General features: G+C 49.6%; 1 protein-coding gene, 1 long non-coding RNA gene and 1 pseudogene across 2 annotated transcripts; 2 read left to right on the top strand and 1 right to left on the bottom strand.

Annotated features, from left to right (window-relative positions):
- The first annotated feature begins 2,331 nt into the window (after window positions 1–2,331).
- Window positions 2,332–4,798, top strand: LOC111258022. Its single transcript, XR_002678650.1, has 2 exons — window positions 2,332–4,129; window positions 4,227–4,798. It is a non-coding gene; the product is annotated as an uncharacterized LOC111258022 (long non-coding RNA).
- A 3,221-nt stretch (window positions 4,799–8,019) lies between these two features.
- Window positions 8,020–10,785, bottom strand: LOC101760894 (oligopeptide transporter 4). The gene is made up of 7 exons (XM_004976606.1): window positions 10,549–10,785; window positions 10,196–10,453; window positions 10,020–10,117; window positions 9,353–9,919; window positions 9,013–9,265; window positions 8,740–8,922; window positions 8,020–8,640 (listed from the first exon to the last, which is right to left on the bottom strand). The coding sequence occupies exons 1-7, from the start codon at window positions 10,783–10,785 to the stop codon at window positions 8,029–8,031; spliced, it is 2,208 nt and encodes a 735-aa protein (XP_004976663.1). The 3' UTR covers window positions 8,020–8,028.
- A 2,239-nt stretch (window positions 10,786–13,024) lies between these two features.
- LOC101786669 lies at window positions 13,025–15,770 on the top strand (annotated as a pseudogene).
- The last annotated feature ends 262 nt before the right edge of the window (window positions 15,771–16,032 follow it).

Below are 16,032 nucleotides of genomic sequence, written 5' to 3'. Positions count from 1 at the left end.
CCCCTCAGCGCTGCCGGGAATCTGTACAAGGATCTTGTTGTCAGGATTGACGACACCAACCACAGGAACGTTTGGGTCTGCAGACAGCGTGAGTGCTTCGCCGATACGTTTCAGTATAGTTCAGTTCCAGATGTGCCGTGCGGGCAGTATACTTTTGTTGCGGTGGACGAAGAGCGACGGGGGAGCCAAAGATGATGGGGCTTTTGTTAGAGGCGGGATGAGCTATGCAACTGCAGATAATCTGCAAGTCGTGCCTGCTGATACGGGCAATCTCCTGTTCCTTTTACGTGACATGGGAATTGAGGATGTAACTTTGCTTGAAGAGAAGACATTAGAACTTGGATTGGAGGAGGTAATGTACTCTTTTTGCTAATTTGGTTCGCATTGTGTGCTAATTTGGGAATTAAGGAAGTTCGTCAATCTCATGCATTGATAATCTCCACAAAAGCATGGAGAAAAACATGAGTGGTTACTTTAAATCAGATGAATGTCGTGCCATGGTCCTTTCCCCTAAGTTGCCCCCCTTCTTCAGTTGTAGCGACCACTTCCTCATGACTGATGAGCTGCTGCGGTTTCAAGATGCTGTCGCTTGCTGCTCTTCATGCATAAGGAACTGCAGTTCTTTCGGCATTTCTGAAGTGGAATGTTCCCACGGCCGTACGAAATTACATGCAGTGAACCCCAAGGTGCCAACCATTACGACAGAGACCGGTGATAGCTATACAAAGGACCCAGGCAAGTTCTTAGTGACTAATGAACTTGGCGTAGCTCCATTCTCGCTAATCAACGCCTTGAGCGAACTGAAGAAGAAGGACCACTCTGTATCAGAGCTCGCGACAAGAGAGTTCACCTTTACGCAAGCGGAGGTGATCAGAGTAACATTTTCTGGAACTTCATGTTTACTAGTACAACACAAATTTACTGACGTGAAAATCGATTTTTTGCAGGTACTGAACCTGCTGAGGGCGGCATTGGTTTCTCGTGAAGCGCTAACCCTTGCCTGCTTGGTGCTTGCCAACCAAACCAAAGAGACGGCCTCATCACTGCCACTAAGTACCAAATAAAGGTCCAAAGCTGAGGCGGGGAGCGTTCTTCCCTGATGGCGTGTAACAGAGTGGATGAAAACGAAATGGCGCGATCATTGTTCAGTTTCTTCATTAGTCATAGCTCTGTTTGTTTTGCTGATCGTGCAGTCTTGAAGGTAGCCTGTGCTGTGCAACATGCAACAACCGGCTAAAAAGAATCAAGTACCGTAACCACAAAATGCTCAAAAAAGAAGAAGGAACAGGCGTAGTACACGGCCGTGACAAGACCAAACTGCGTTGCCTGCTGAATTCGCTGTGTTTGGGGACTTCGCGACGCGCCACGAACTCATGCGAGTTCCAAAGTCATCGACCGAGGATGCATCCTGCGGCCGCGCCGCATTCCGAAGGCATCTCTCGACTAATGCTGAGGAAAGGACGAACAGGGTGGCTTCCACCAACACAGGCGGCAGGAATCATGGCCGGAGGTTCGCTCCTGATGCCTACCATCCTCAGACTTGAAGTTACTGGTTCAAGATGGGGTTTGGTGCGTGGGTAGAGGAAAGCGACGTCAGGCTTTGGGTTATATTGATCGATCTCGAACACCAACAGATGAGACGAGAACGAAAGGATGGCATCCACGCTTCTTTTCTAAGTTTCCCACCTCTCTCAAGAGAACGTCAGGCTTCTTTTCTAGCTGCCTTGGTTCTGTCATGGCTCATGGCTGAACCTTATAAGAGGCGCCTAGTGCACTCAACGCAGTGGAGTAGGAGTACGTGTCTGACAACATGCACTTGGGCGAGCCGATATGCTTGATGGTGTGTCTACCATACCAACCGAGCAACCACCCATTTCAGGGAGAATTTGTTGATTTACTGAGTTGTGAGTACTTGCTCGCTATGTGGCTAGTTAGAGCATCTTCAGTAAAATTGGTAAATTTGGGGGAGAAGGTTTTGTAAAAAAAAATTGCGCGCTTCTCCAGCAGACCTAAAACTGGTAACTTATATTTCACTCAAGGACTAAATTGTGAATAAAATTCTTTTTTAGAGCCAAACTACAAATCGACGCATCCTCTCCCCTTCCCCTCTTCTTCCCCGTCCCTGCGCCGCCACTCCCCGCTGGTCCCCCGCCCTCTGCTCCATTCCCCCTCGGCCGCCCTCTCCTCCCTCCCCTCTTCTTCCCCTATCCCTGCGCCGCCGCTCTGGTGTCCTCCACTCCCGCCGCCGATCTCTCACCCAGGGGCTGGGCCGGAGGAGCCTCGCTCGTGCGGCGGAGCTCGCCCGCCCCCATCCAGCCCCACCCTTGCCCCGAATCGACACCGGCATCATCTCCTCCACGCGAATCGACGATCCGCAGGTCCCATGAGCTCCTCTCCCATGGCGATGGATGGTGAGCTCCTCTGCTCTACTCACCCCGCGACCCTCTCTACTCCCACCATCCTCTGCTCCACTCCCTCGCCATCCTCCTCTCCCCTCCTCTGGGCTGGCAAAGCTCGCGCACGCCGGGGCTAGGCTAGCGGAGCCTCGCTCGTGCGGCGGAGCACTCCCGCACCGGGGCTGAGGTGGTGGCGCTCGCCCACGGACGTCGAATCGAGCGCGGGGACATCGGAATCGAGGCATCGAGCTTGAGGTGGATTTCCATGGAGGCGACGAGGATGTCGGTGGCGCAGTGGCGGAGGGTACGGAAGTGAAGCGGAAAGCTCCGGTCGATAGCAGTTGGCCTTCCGCCACACGCCACACTGGGGGTGAACGCCGCCGCCAGGGAGCAAGGTCACCGGCTAGCACGGCAGTCGGGATCCGGGCTCTCCGCCGTCGCGTCCTTCACCGTGCCCCCCCTCCCCCCGGCACCGTACAAACTAGAGGTGCAGGTGGTCACCCAGGTATGCCTCCTGCAGCCGCAAAGTGTTTACCCGCCTCACGTTGTTGATCAAGCACAATTGTTGGTAGCGAAAGGGTTGCATCTACTGAACCTCGCAATTGTTGGTAGCAAAAGGGTTGCATCTGCTGAACCTCAGTTCATTGTCCACCGTTTTTGCAGGTTCATGCTTGACATTCAGTTGGTTGGGCCAACAAATTCTTGACATTCAGTTGGTTGGGCCAACAGATTCACTTCCGGTAACTCCTGCATTCCTTAATGTAGAGCCCTTACTCTTGTGTGGCTTCCTGAACATGCTTTACTCCTGCATTGCCTGTGATTATGAACATTGTGTTGTAATGCTTGGGTGTTCTGTGCATTAGCATTGCAAATTTTTAGCTTCCTGTTGCTACTTAGGTACACATGCTCCATTTTTGTACTGTGATGTTGAACTACTAAAAATTTGGCATACATGTATGACCTCATAACTGGGTTACCATGACAAACAGACATACATGACATGTTTGCTCATACTACAAACCATGAGCATCTAATCTCTGTTTACCTGGTTCTGTCCATGGTCATGATGTTATCACTTGTGTGCATTGTGCTTCCAGCATGCTCTTCAGCTTAAATGTGCAAACTTTTCTACAACACAGTCAACTAAAGTGATGTGCCTGTTTTTGTTTGTCACCTTTCCAGGCGTCTGCTACAAGCCTAGTAGCAGCCCAACCGCTACGAACTAGCAACGGTGCCCACACTGGCATCGTCATCCACTTCGTCGTGCTCTCCCCCACCGGTCTGTCCGTACAATTTCCACCACAAATGTGCCAAGACATTTGCTAAAGCAAGTAACATATCCATTACTGCTGAGATTGTGTACTTGTATGCCTCCTGGTTATCCGTACTTCGGTGCAATATAATTGCAGCTGCTGTGTATTCAAATGGCTTGTAACCGTGCCAACTAGGACGAGGCCACGACGAAAATATTGCTGGACTTGTGCATTGCTCAGAAGAACCAATTCAATTGGAGCAACATGTGCCTCACTAAGTTGGGATGGCAGCACGTGTACCGCAGCTTCAAACAACAGACTGGTCTGAATTTGGGCAGCAAGCAGCTGCAGAACAAGTTGAACGCCTTGCGGAGAGCATTCCAGAGCTGGAAGGACTTGCAATCCCAATCTGATTTAGGTCGTGACAAACAAACTGGTGGCGTTGCTGCTGATTCCAGCTTTTAGGATGACGATGAAGGGGTACGTCCTTTGACAGTCCCATAACTTATTCCTCATCTTATTTGTAGCAACATATTTTTGTTACTGACATGTACTGTTCGTCATCACAGGAAACCAGTACTGGTGCTGCCCAGCCGAGTTCTGTTAAGCCACCCCCGTTCCTCGATGAATTGTACACGTTGTATGGCCGTGACACCCAAGACAGGGGCACCTTGCTGACGGCAGGAGGTATTCGCGAGGTGACACCTAGCGTGGGGACTGAGGCTAGTAGTGCTCATAACTTGTTCAAAAGGCTATCCTGGGAAATCTCTGTTGATGGTCCTTCGAAAAGGAAAAGTGGCAGCTTGGAGGACTACGTCAGAGACCTTTCTAAAACTGTGGCAACGAGAAGCCAGAAACGTGTTAACCGTGAGGAAATGGTCCGTGCAATGCAACTTATGGAAGAAGATGGTCTACAGGAGAGGTCTCCGCTTTACTGCCAGGCACTTTATTTATGTACTAGGAACCCGGATTATCGGACGGCGTTCATGCAGATGAAAACGAAAGAGGGCCGACTGAATTGGATACAATTCAACTGGGACATGTTGAACAAGTAGAGTGATTGTGGCATGACTTTATTTTATTCTAGTGATGTGTACTGATGGGTTGAAACAATAATGTTTGCTTATGTAACATGTCCTGTTCCATGAACATTGCGTTGTAGTGCAAGTTAAATTTGTTTCAAGTTTAATGTCGCCCATGATCAGTAGTTCATCAGTAATTTTTTTTTAACTTGTGTCAGAACACTTGCCTTATTAGTGATTTGGAATTTTGATATCTGTTGTCTACATCCTTTGACAGGAAGTTGGTCAGCTCATTGGAAGCCCTCAGCAGGCGAACTAGGAGGAGGATTGGAAGGGCAACCTTGGTCAGATCTGTACTCACAGCTATACCCATTTAGTTTGTCATGGTTTTCTCGCTGAAAAAATGGGCTATCAAGAGGATAGACAGAATCAGAAGGAGTTTTCTATGGAGGGGATCAGAAAATGCCAATGGGGGTCATTGCTTGGTCACTTGAAGAAGGTCTTGTTACCAAAAACTTAGGTGGTCTGGGAATTTTAAACCTTGAGCTATTTAGCAGAGTTTGAGATTAAGATGGTTATGGTTTGAATGGACCAATCCTCAGAGGCCATGGGTTGGCACCTCTACTCCATGTGACAATATAGACAGGCAATTGTTTAGAGTGAGCACGGTTGTAACTGTTGGGAATGGATCACAGGCTAAATTTTGGCAAAGCAGCTGGCTGGCAGGAAAAGCTCCGATGCACTTTGCTCCCAACCTTTACAAGTTAGCTTGAAGAAAGCAAAGAACAGTTCAAGAAGAGTTACCTAATCACAATTGGATAAGAGGGCTTCGGCGCATGACCACTCTTCAAGAAATGTCTGAATTTGTTGTATTGTGGGACTTGGTGCAAAATGCGCTTACTGACTAGGAAGATTCAATTCGGTGGCGGTGGACCGCAGAAGGTCAATACACTGCAAAATCGGCGTATTTGGTTCAGCTGCAGGGCACTGTCACAACAGTGCAAGGAAATAATATTTGGCGAGCTTATGCTGAAGGGAAGTTGAAATTCTTTGCTTGGCTTCTAGTACAATCGAAACTTCTGACAGCTGATAATCTTCTAGCTAGAAGCTGGCCGTGTTCTGAAACGTGTGTCCTCTGTGATCAGGAGCTGGAAACTGCAACTCACATATGCTTGCACTGCTCTTATGCCAAGCAAATTTGGTTTCTAGTGTCCAACTGGTGGATGGCCTCCTGACTTCATTTCACCTTATGATGGGGACATACAGGAGTGGTGAGACTTAACTTTGAAGCCACTAAAAAGAAAGCATCGACGGTTGCAGCAGTAATAATGTACACCACTTGGAATATTTGGAAAGAAAGGAATCGATGAATTTTCGACAACAAATCGCTGAGGGCTGATCAACTTGTTCATCTCATTCAGAATGAGATTCTACTTAGAAGAATGGCATGTGGCACACCGCTCCTCCGTGAAGATCCTATTATTTCGTAATGTTTTCAGAAAGTCTTTGTTACGTTATGTGTAAGAGAGTAACTAGTTTTCGTGTAATATCCATGTAATGCTACACTTAAAATTTCTATTCCTCTTATTAAATGAATAAGCAGTGCTCCTGCCAATGTTTAAAAAAAACAATACTATGGTAACTCGCAACACGATTCTTCGTTGGTGTTCTTTTCAACAGCTCTCCTTGATTTGGGTTCGAACGCCCAAAAGCTACTCGATGAGACCAACGCTGCGTAGCCACCTGATCTGCTCTCAGGTGGAAGGCCGTGCGATGATGGACGTGAAGGCCGTGCGATGATGGACGTGAGTTCTTGAAGTTCCAAAATCATCGGGTACCTTCAACCGCGCCGTAAGCTCGTGAGGCGCGTGGACTCTCTGAAGAACCAAGCAGGGCGGCATCCATCAATTGAGCATGACAGGGAGCTGGTCGAGGATGAGTCCTGACGCCTCTCATCCTCAGTTACTGGTTCAAAAGATGGAGTGGTGCGTGTACAAAGAAAAGAAACATCAGGCTTCGATTCGAAGTCTATATCTCTACCATATGATAACCATGAGGGCAGTAGGAGAGGATGGTTGGGGGCATTTGCATTTCTGTCTTAAGTTTCTCACCTTTTTTTTTTTTATATATCGTCTTTCTTGGATCTTGTTGTTCTCTTCTGCTTCTACTAGTTGCCTTCGTTCTGCTTTTATAATGAAGCGGATGGGAGTCGCGTAGTGATAGTTCACTCTAGGCAGCGGAGTAGGAGTAGGTGAGCTTATTATTACCGTGAGCTCTGACGACGTGCACTTGGCCAAGCGGGTGTGTTTTCAGTTTGAGGACGTGTATACGATACTGACCAAGCTCAACCGCCCATGTGCTAAAGAACTCTGCAACCTAACTCTGCTTTCTTGAAACCGTTGTGCACATTTCGACATTTTGTTGCTATAGTACGAGTGATTTCATTTCCTCTTTTATCTTGCTAATCGTGCTCGTGCAGTCTTGAAGATGCCCTGCGCAACTAGTAATGAACGGCTGAAAAGAAATCAAATGCTCATGCATTTTTCATCTACACTGTGGCGTCATCATTTTTCTGAAAAGAAAATGTATACACGGCTGCAAGACCAAACGCTGTATAGCCTTAGACCGCCGCATTACAATAACAAGAGTAATTGAGTGCCTCCGGTACAATCTCAAGAGGATCGCAGGGAATTCCGGTACAATCTCAAGAGGATCGCAGGGAATTTTAGACGTAGGGAAGCACAGGGAGGAGGTAGAATTCTCGACGTATGGCGCTGACTCGGAGGCAATCATATGGCGATGACTCCCTGGAAGGAACGAGCAAGGCGGCTTCAATCAACTGAGTCTGAAGAAGATGTTGCTCGAGCATCGATCCTGATGCCTCTCATCCTCATGCAAGTGGTTTAGACGGTGGAAAGAACATTGTTACATCCTCATGCATACGAAGAAGAATAACCATTGATTCGTGGTAAATTTTTTCGTGTGGCAAATAGCGTATTTTTCAGTTCTTCCGCAACTGAACCGTGCCTTGGCAAATGAGAGAGGGACTTCTTGATATATGTATATATATATATATATATATATAGCCCAGCCACAAAGCACAAAGGTTTGGAACTTTTAAGTCAGGCACATGCTGGGATAAGGATCACTTCCAACATCCAAGTAAAAGCCGAACTGGACGACAAATGCAAGCACTACCGATCAGACCAGAGTAAAGAGCATTTTCATACCTAACCCAATGTCATTTCACAATCTTTATGTACAAATACGATGGTACTAGCAATCACCACAGCAGCACATATCTGTTTGAATTTCTACACCTCTAGGCGGGTGCTTCTTGTCCTGGGTGTTTGATCATCAGAGGATAGGGCATCCGTCCACCTGCACGCCCCTGGCCGTGGGGCAGGTGGCGAGGTCGCAGTGCTCGCCCCTGGACCCCCACCAGTCGAGCGGGTGCCCCGACAGCGCGAAGTAGATGACCACCCCCATGATGGCCACGCCGGCGTCCAAGGCCGCCGACAGCACGTAGTTGTAGCGCTTCCACCACCCCTTGCGGTACCGGAACACGAAGAAGTTGAACACGGTGCCCACGAAGCACCACGCCGTGTAGTTGAGCGTCGACGCCGGCGGCATGTTGGCCGTGGCGCCCAGGATCACCGGCAGGTTGACGAGGCTGATCCACCACGCGTGCCCCGGCAGCGCCCTGGCCAGGAGCCACACGAAGAGCGGGCAGACCAGGCCGCCCAGGAAGCACCAGTTGAGCGCGTTGTAGTAGCCCAGAGGGCCGAAGATGCGGCGCGGGCCGACCAGGCCCCAGATCACGGACGCGTCGAAGAAGACGTGGTCGCCGGGGCACGTCCACGGGCTGCCCTCCGGGAGGAGGGCCTTCTCGCAGATGTGCGGCACCGTGGTCAGCAGCCACCACGCCACGATCGTGTTCACCGTCCCCGCCACAACCGTCCCGATCAACTGAAGGATTGATTTTCAAACACGAATAGCATGTTTGGTCAGACATCAACTGCAGTTGGCCACGATCAAAGAGATGTATAGCAAGACTTGTCGTAGTACCTGAACTAGGAACATGGATCTCGGGGGGACCTTCATGTAGTGGCCAAGTTTGAAGTCATTGAGGAAGGATACGGACTGGTTCATGCTCATGTAGCCGTAGACCTTGAAGCACACGTTGGCTATCGGCTTCCCCGGCATGATCAGCCCCAAGGTATACTCTGTAATGACATTCAGCCCTGGTGTCTGCAAACACGAACCACAGTCATCAATTGACTTCTGGAACTGGGAACCATGTCCGATCCATTGGAGTTGCAATTGCTAGGTAAGTAGTACCGTGTTTGTGGTGGCGGTGATGACACTGATTGGGAGCGTGAAGATGAAGGCGATGGCGCAGGCGAAGAGGAGCCCCCACCATGGCAGCTGCACCTCATCCTTGAACACGGTGCAGAGCACCATGGCCACCGCCATGGTCAACGCCAGCAGCACGTAGAACCACCAGTTGGGTATGTCGTCGTACCTCCTCATCATCCTCGTGTGCACGTCCGGCTTGCCCCTGTAGGACTCCCGGAACCTCTGGTATATCTCCCTGCACAAACAAAACAGTCATCATTGGATCGACGATGACGATCATCCATGTCGATCGAGCAGGGATCGAAGCGATGAGCGCACGTACTTCCCGTAGAACAGGGCGACATGCGACAGCGTGGCGGCGATGGAGGCGAAGCCGAGGCCGTAGGAAATGGCGAAGAACAAGCTGAGGTGGATCTTCCCCTGCTGCTCGTAGGCGCCCATGTCGATCTCAAACCTGTCGTTGACGATGGCGGTGATGTTGTAGAGCTGGCCGGCGCCGGTGAACAGGTCGGTGGAGTAGATGGGGAAGGTGCCGGCGTCGTAGAGGTTGAAGGCCCAGTAGCAGGCGGGCACGATGATGTAGACGAGGAGGACGAAGCCGACGTAGACGTTGACGATGGCGAAGAAGGGCGACACGAGCGGGCTCGAGAGGAAGGAGGCGACCACGGACCAGTCGAGGGTGAAGGCGCCGACGCCGAGGCCGTTGAGGCCGGACCCGATCTGCTGCATGGTCACCGACTTGGGGAACGCCCAGCACACCCACGACACGGCGGTGATCGTCGGGAAGATGTAGCCCGGGACGGTGTACCAGGTGAAGCTGCAGACGAGAGCGATCAGGAAGAACTTGCCACGCGTCATCCGCCGACCCTGCTCCTTCTCGTGCAACGCTCTGAATGCACGCGTGCGTGCGTAATCAAACTGTCAGTGAGTAATGCGTCGAAAGGATTTGGTCGAATTATTAGACACATCAGTGACCAGTGGTCTCTCACCTGAGGAGGGACACCTGCACGAGACTCTGCGGCCACCACATTTGCGCCGGCTCGATCACGTACCTCCTCATCAGCCCTGCCCATCCGTACCCCAGCACCTACAGACATGGAAATCAGCGCCCTGTTCCATGCACAACACCTACAATTAATCGTGCGAAACACAAACCGGCACGTACCTGAGTGGTGATGATGAGGAGCAGGCCGACGACGAAGGAGATGTTCCTGCGGTAGAAGGCCTTGATGATGGTGACGATGCCGACCGCGTACGCGCCGCCGTTGCCGAACGCGGCGCCGGCGTTGGCGAAGACGCAGATCAGCACGTGCTCCTTGACGTTGAAGGGCCCCGGGTTCATGGACCACTCCCTGCCGAACGCCGAGAACTTTTTGTCCGGCAGCGCCCGCGCCATGAAGTGCCCGACCGGAAGCGCCGCCACCTGCGTTCACATGCTTGCCAGAAACGTCCAGAAGCCGAGCCGAGACATGGCAGGCAGGCAAGATCGATCGGGATTCGGGAACAGAAGAGGCGGACCTGGACGGTGATCTGGCTGATGATGATGGGCTCGCTGCGGTAGGCGAAGAACTGGTTGAAGAAGGAGAGGAGCGCGCAGGAGACGACGCCGATGGTCCACATGCGGAACGTCCACACGGGCAGCGTCGGGTCGTCGGTCGTCGGCACCGTCAGCCGGACCTGCTCCACCAGCTCCACGTCGTCGTCGTCACCGCCGACGGCCGCCACGCGGCCGCCGGAATGGTGCTCGATCTCCATCGCTGCTCGGCGCCTCCAAGCCGGCCCGCACCTTCTTCAGATCTGTGTTGAGGTTCAGAGCAAGCCTGTGACGGCGCGCGGTATAAATATCCCGGCTGGCTGGGAGCGCCGAAGATCCGCTTCGGGTGGTTTGTTGGGTGGTTGGAGACGAGAGAATCTTGGGTCAAAGGGGTATCTTGGCCAATGGCGAATTGGCGACAGATCGATTCCGCGCCTGAAGGAACTGAATTCCGATCTTTTTTGAAACAGGCCAACGGCCACGCGTATGCTGTTGTTTAATATATCTAAGATATACTACATAATTATGTAGTCTTCTCATGATAATAAAACAGAATAATGCTAAACCTTGAAATTGGAATGAGCAATAATCTGTAAATTTTGGACATCAACTATCTTTAAAAAAACTTCCTATCTTAAGTTTTAAACTTCTACTGCAAAGCAATTTACATCATTTGAAATTCCACAAGTGGTCTACATGATAAGGGATAATTATGGAAGTAATCAAATGTTAAAACAATTTCTGAATTCCATCGTTAGTTGATCGATCGACACACCTACCAAGAAGCCTGCCATGCATACTGTATAGCAGAGATGGCATATACGTGATGTCTTCATTCTTTTGGATACTGATGGCCACAAATGAACATGCAATGAGACTTTTCCTTTTCCATTCATGATTAAATCCATACCTACCAAAGCGCTGGACATGCAATGAGACCTTTCCTTTCCCTTCCTGATTAAGTCCATACTTGCCAAACGCTGGAGGCTGAAGCGCATAAGCCCTAATGACAACGCACAATGCATGCAAGCAAAGCAGTCAATGACCTATGCCATTTTTAGCAGCTGCCTGCTCCGTGCACGTGCTTAGGGTTGTGTACAGGCTACTCGTAGATCTTTACTCGTAGACGATGCACGTACACGGTTTCCGCGTGCCGCGTTCCGGACGCCATCTCGGTTGGCTCCCCAAGGGCAATACATTGCTACACGTCAGCGATCTCATAAGTCGTCTTATGCAGTATCACGTAGGATTTTTGATGATGTGGAGGAGAGAGAGCGAGGAGAGAGAAAGAGGTCGTTGCTTCGTGAAATAACCACCTCATGAGCTAAATTGTAGGACTATGAGACAACTTAACAGCCATTGTACGAGTTATTGTTACCATGCAACCCATAATATTTTATTTTTCTTATGCACAAATTAATGAATTATATACCACTATCAGACAACTTATGAGACAACCCATTGTATGGGTTGCCTGTTGAATCGTCTCAAAATTACGTGTAGACCGCCTATTAGGCGACACCAATGTACTTGCCCTAACCGAAGAGGCGCGGACACGCCTTTACACGTGGCACTGGGGCGGAGGCACGGCCGCGATATTATTTTTGAAGTGCAGGCAGATGTGGCGCAGCGCAGGGTTCTGGCGCGCGGACTCGTCTCGATGGCTGACTGCGGGTCGCGAGCGGCAGCGGCAACCAAACCATCCGCGCACGGGCTCGCTCGTCTCGAAGGTTTTCGTTTCGTCTCGTGCCGTCGTGCGGCGAGCGCGCCCCGCCTCTCTGCGGCTCTGCCGGCGCCGCGTGCTTGTGTGGCAGCGCTGAACAGCGAACCGGGCCGTTTCTAGCAAATCTTCTCGGACCGCGGTAGGTAGAGAAAGAGAGAGGCCCAGGAACCCTGCGTGGACCTCGATGTTTTGGGCCCTGACTGACCAACCCCATCATCATCTTACTGGGCTGCCTTGTTATGTGCTTGTGGCCCGTGAAGTATGCGATCGTGGGCTTATTAGAAACCTTTCTGGTCTAGGCCATATGAGTGGGCTAGCGGCCTGTCTGAAGGGAAACTGGAAGCGTGAAAAAGCATAAGAAAATATTACTAGGCCACTTCAATTTCTGCGAGAAATGAAGGCATGCCAGAAATGAACTGGAACCGGAAGAGGATACGCGCCGTCCATTCGTGGCATGCAGTTTCGACTTTTGAGTGAGAAACAATGCAACGAGGCTGCCTGAACAGTGAACACCATCCTCTCCTGTTGGAAAACGAAGCGGCTTGCATGCAGTGTGATACTACTGTGAGATGTGAATCGTCCATTCAATATAGGCGGCTGCCCGGCCGTGATCTCAATCGTCGGGCGTCCTTTGAGATCAGACCTGCAAAATGCCGAAGTTGAATCGCTGCATGCGTAGGCATTTAGAGGACTGCATAGGCACCCTGCTTTCCGGTTGGAACACATCCACACACACCATGTCGAACGATGGAGCAACGGTTGCTGTGAAGCTGTTCCTCGACAAGGAGAAGCAGAGGGTGTTGTTGGCAGAATCCGACAATGACTTTGTGGACGTCCTCTTCAGTTTCCTCACCCTGCCTCTTGGCACCATCGTGCGCCTTCTCGGCAAGCAATCTGGAGCAGGTTGCCTCGATGAGGTGTACAAGAGCGTGGAGAGTCTCAGCATAGATCACTTCCAGACCAAGGCCTGCAAGGCCATGCTTCTTAGCCCCCTCAATGCTGCCGCAAGTCAGTGCGGTCAACTCAAAATCAGGATTGATGACACCAATCCTAGAAAGGTCGGCATTTGCTCAAATCGGCGTTGCCCAGGTTTTTCGTATAGCTCAGTCCCTGATGCGGTTTGCAAGAACTGCGGCACAGGGCAAACATTTGCGGAACATCCACAAATCGTTCATACTTCTGTTGCATACAGTGGGGATGGCGGGTTTGTCACAAGTGGTATCAAGTTAATCATCACTGACGATCTCCATGTGTCTCCTGCTTCTGCAAGTATCGTGTTTTCCCTGCTGGACAAGTTCGGGCTACACGCAGAACCCGCTATTCTCTTGCTTAAGAGAGCACTAATATCCCAGCAAGCTTTAACCGGACTATTTTTTGATGCTGCGGTTACACCGGATGCTGTAAATCTAGATCAGCTCCCCGAGAACTTCATTCAACAACCGAAACACCCTGAACACAAGTTCGACCCCATCAAGATTAAACCCATTCAGACAAAGGACGACGCATCAGTGCTGTATGCGGAGGCTGGGCAAGATTTTGTTGATCTTATCTTTGGCCTCCTTAGCATTCCACTTGGATCCATAATCAAGGCTTATGGGCAGTGGTCCCCAAATGGATGTATTGACAATCTTTACAGGAATATAGCGGGGATAGGGCACATAAGTGAGTGCAAAGAGTTACTGATAGCCCCAAAGTTGGCGCCCCACTTTGGTTGCAGTATCAATGCACTGCATGTCAAAGAATTAGATACAAGACATTTGAAGGTCAAGTGCTGACTTGTCTTCGAGCACGCACACAGACTTGTCCTTGCAAGAACCCTTCGGGCGCAAGTCTTTACGAGACGAACCCGAAAACTACAAGCGCGTACGCATCGAGTAGTAATGGCGCATATATCAAGGGAGGCTCGAGAAACTTCATAGTAACAAACAGTCTACGTATTCGAACACTCTCCAACTGCTGCGTGCAGCAAAGATTCCAAAGGAGAAGCTCGCTGAGAAAGAAATCACACTAGACGAAACTCAGGTAGCTCTCTACAAAAGCAGTCTGCAGAGACAAAAGCTGCAGCGCTTCTGGTGGTGATTGCAGGTTTAGCTCGGTTCCTGACGCAGTCTGCAAATGTGGCAAAGACATGCAGTACGCTGGGGATAGGCCGGAGAATCATGGGAACCTTGCACCTGCTGGAGGAGACGCTGATTCTGGGGTTTTTTGTGAACGGCTGCTTCAAGTTTATCATCACTGATGATCTCATAGTTGCGCCAGCTTAATTCGACGTCTCTCATGATGTCTCTCTTTCAAAGATTTGGAGTACGTGATCCAGCAACTCTGGAGAAAACGGTTGTCCAACTCAATTCACAAAAGGTTTGCCTACTCATAGCTATGTATTTTGTTTTTCCCAGAGCGAACTACTCTCGAATTCAAGATGCATTTAGCTTAAAACTTTTTTTTGATAAGTCCATCCACTTGTTACAGATAACTAGCCTGCTTGGGAGATCATTGACTGGGATTTATTTTGATATTCCTATCGATTATGATGATGTAGACCTGTTTGTGCTCTCTGAGAAATTGTATGCTGACCAACATAATGATATAGACCAAAAGCTAAACAACGTGAAGATAAGAGTTCTTCAGACAAGAAACAACTCCGTGTTGTATGCTGAAGTTTCTGACGATTTCGTCGATCTTCTATTTGGCTCGTTAAGCATCCCGTTAGGATCTATCATGAAAACATATTGTCATCAGGGCTCATTTAAAGGATGTATTGATAATCTCTATAAGAGCATAGATGGAAGTGCTAAAGGATGTGTAAGACCAGAGTGCCAGAGCTTGTTACTAGACCCAAAAGCAGAGCCCTTCTCTGGTTGCAGAACCACCAAGATCCTACAAGTTGAAGAATTAGCTCCAAGAAAGCTACAAATCAAAGCCTGCATTAAGTGCTTCAAGGCCGGTGGTTTTGCTGACATTGGCCGATGTTTGAAGGAAACTCCTGTTTACAGTTGTAACTTTGGCAGGATCCGGTACTATGAGTGTACCTATTGCAAGAACAGTTTAAAATCCACTAACCTTCATGAGTCGAATCCAAAATCGCCAAACGGAGGAAGTGAAGACAGTGAAGCATACGTGAAGGGAGGATCTGTTAAATTCATGGTGACTGATGGCCTGCATATTCTTCCTCTTTCAATGTCAAGCACTCTACAGGCTGTTCGTGCAGCGAAGATTCGGCCAGGAAAACTCCTATAGAAAGAAGTCACTCTCACAATACTCCAGGTATTTTTCTTCCAAAAAAAAATCTAGACGTATTTGTGTTCGGGAGTTTGTTAAAATCCTTAACTTATATTTTGTCTACTGCCTGCTTGACTAGTTGACTTGATCCGAGTGTTCCTAATGTTTGTACAGATCATGAAGCTACTGAGAGCTGCACTGGTGAGTCGCAACGCTCTCAGCTCTGTGCTTCTGCCTCCCAAGAAGAGGAAGCTAGATGCCTAGATCACCACACTTTCCGGCCTATATGCCTAGTTCAAAAGTTCCCCATTTTACGATTGGACATGTAACCAATATTATAGTATAAACAGTGTCCCCTTGTTGAACTGAAGTTGCCTGAACTGATGATTGATGCCATCACGTGGCGGTTTGACTCAGACACCGTCTCCAAAATTCTAATTTGACTCGCAATTTCTATTTAATGTTCATAGCAGAAAATCAGTCACTGCATTGCCCTCAAGATTATGCTTAGTTTAATGTTTCCCCA

The sequence above is a fragment of the Setaria italica genome, chromosome VII (genome assembly GCF_000263155.2).
Source record: "Setaria italica strain Yugu1 chromosome VII, Setaria_italica_v2.0, whole genome shotgun sequence".
In the NCBI taxonomy this organism is placed as follows: Eukaryota; Viridiplantae; Streptophyta; class Magnoliopsida; order Poales; family Poaceae; genus Setaria; species Setaria italica.
Note: the sequence above shows the minus strand (reverse complement) of the source record. Positions and strands in the feature narration are given on the sequence as shown.

What these genes read in the sequence shown, in the direction of transcription:
- LOC101760894 (XM_004976606.1), bottom strand. Translation starts at nt 10,785, where the DNA reads ATGGAGATCGAGCACCATTCCGGCGGCCGCGTGGCGGCCGTCGGCGGT. An exon ending in TCAGCCAGATCACCGTCCAG is followed by an intron (nt 10,454 to 10,548) that starts GTCCGCCTCTTC and finishes ATGTGAACGCAG; the next exon opens with GTGGCGGCGCTTCCGGTCGG. An exon ending in GTCGCCCTGTTCTACGGGAA is followed by an intron (nt 9,266 to 9,352) that starts GTACGTGCGCTC and finishes TTGTTTGTGCAG; the next exon opens with GGAGATATACCAGAGGTTCC.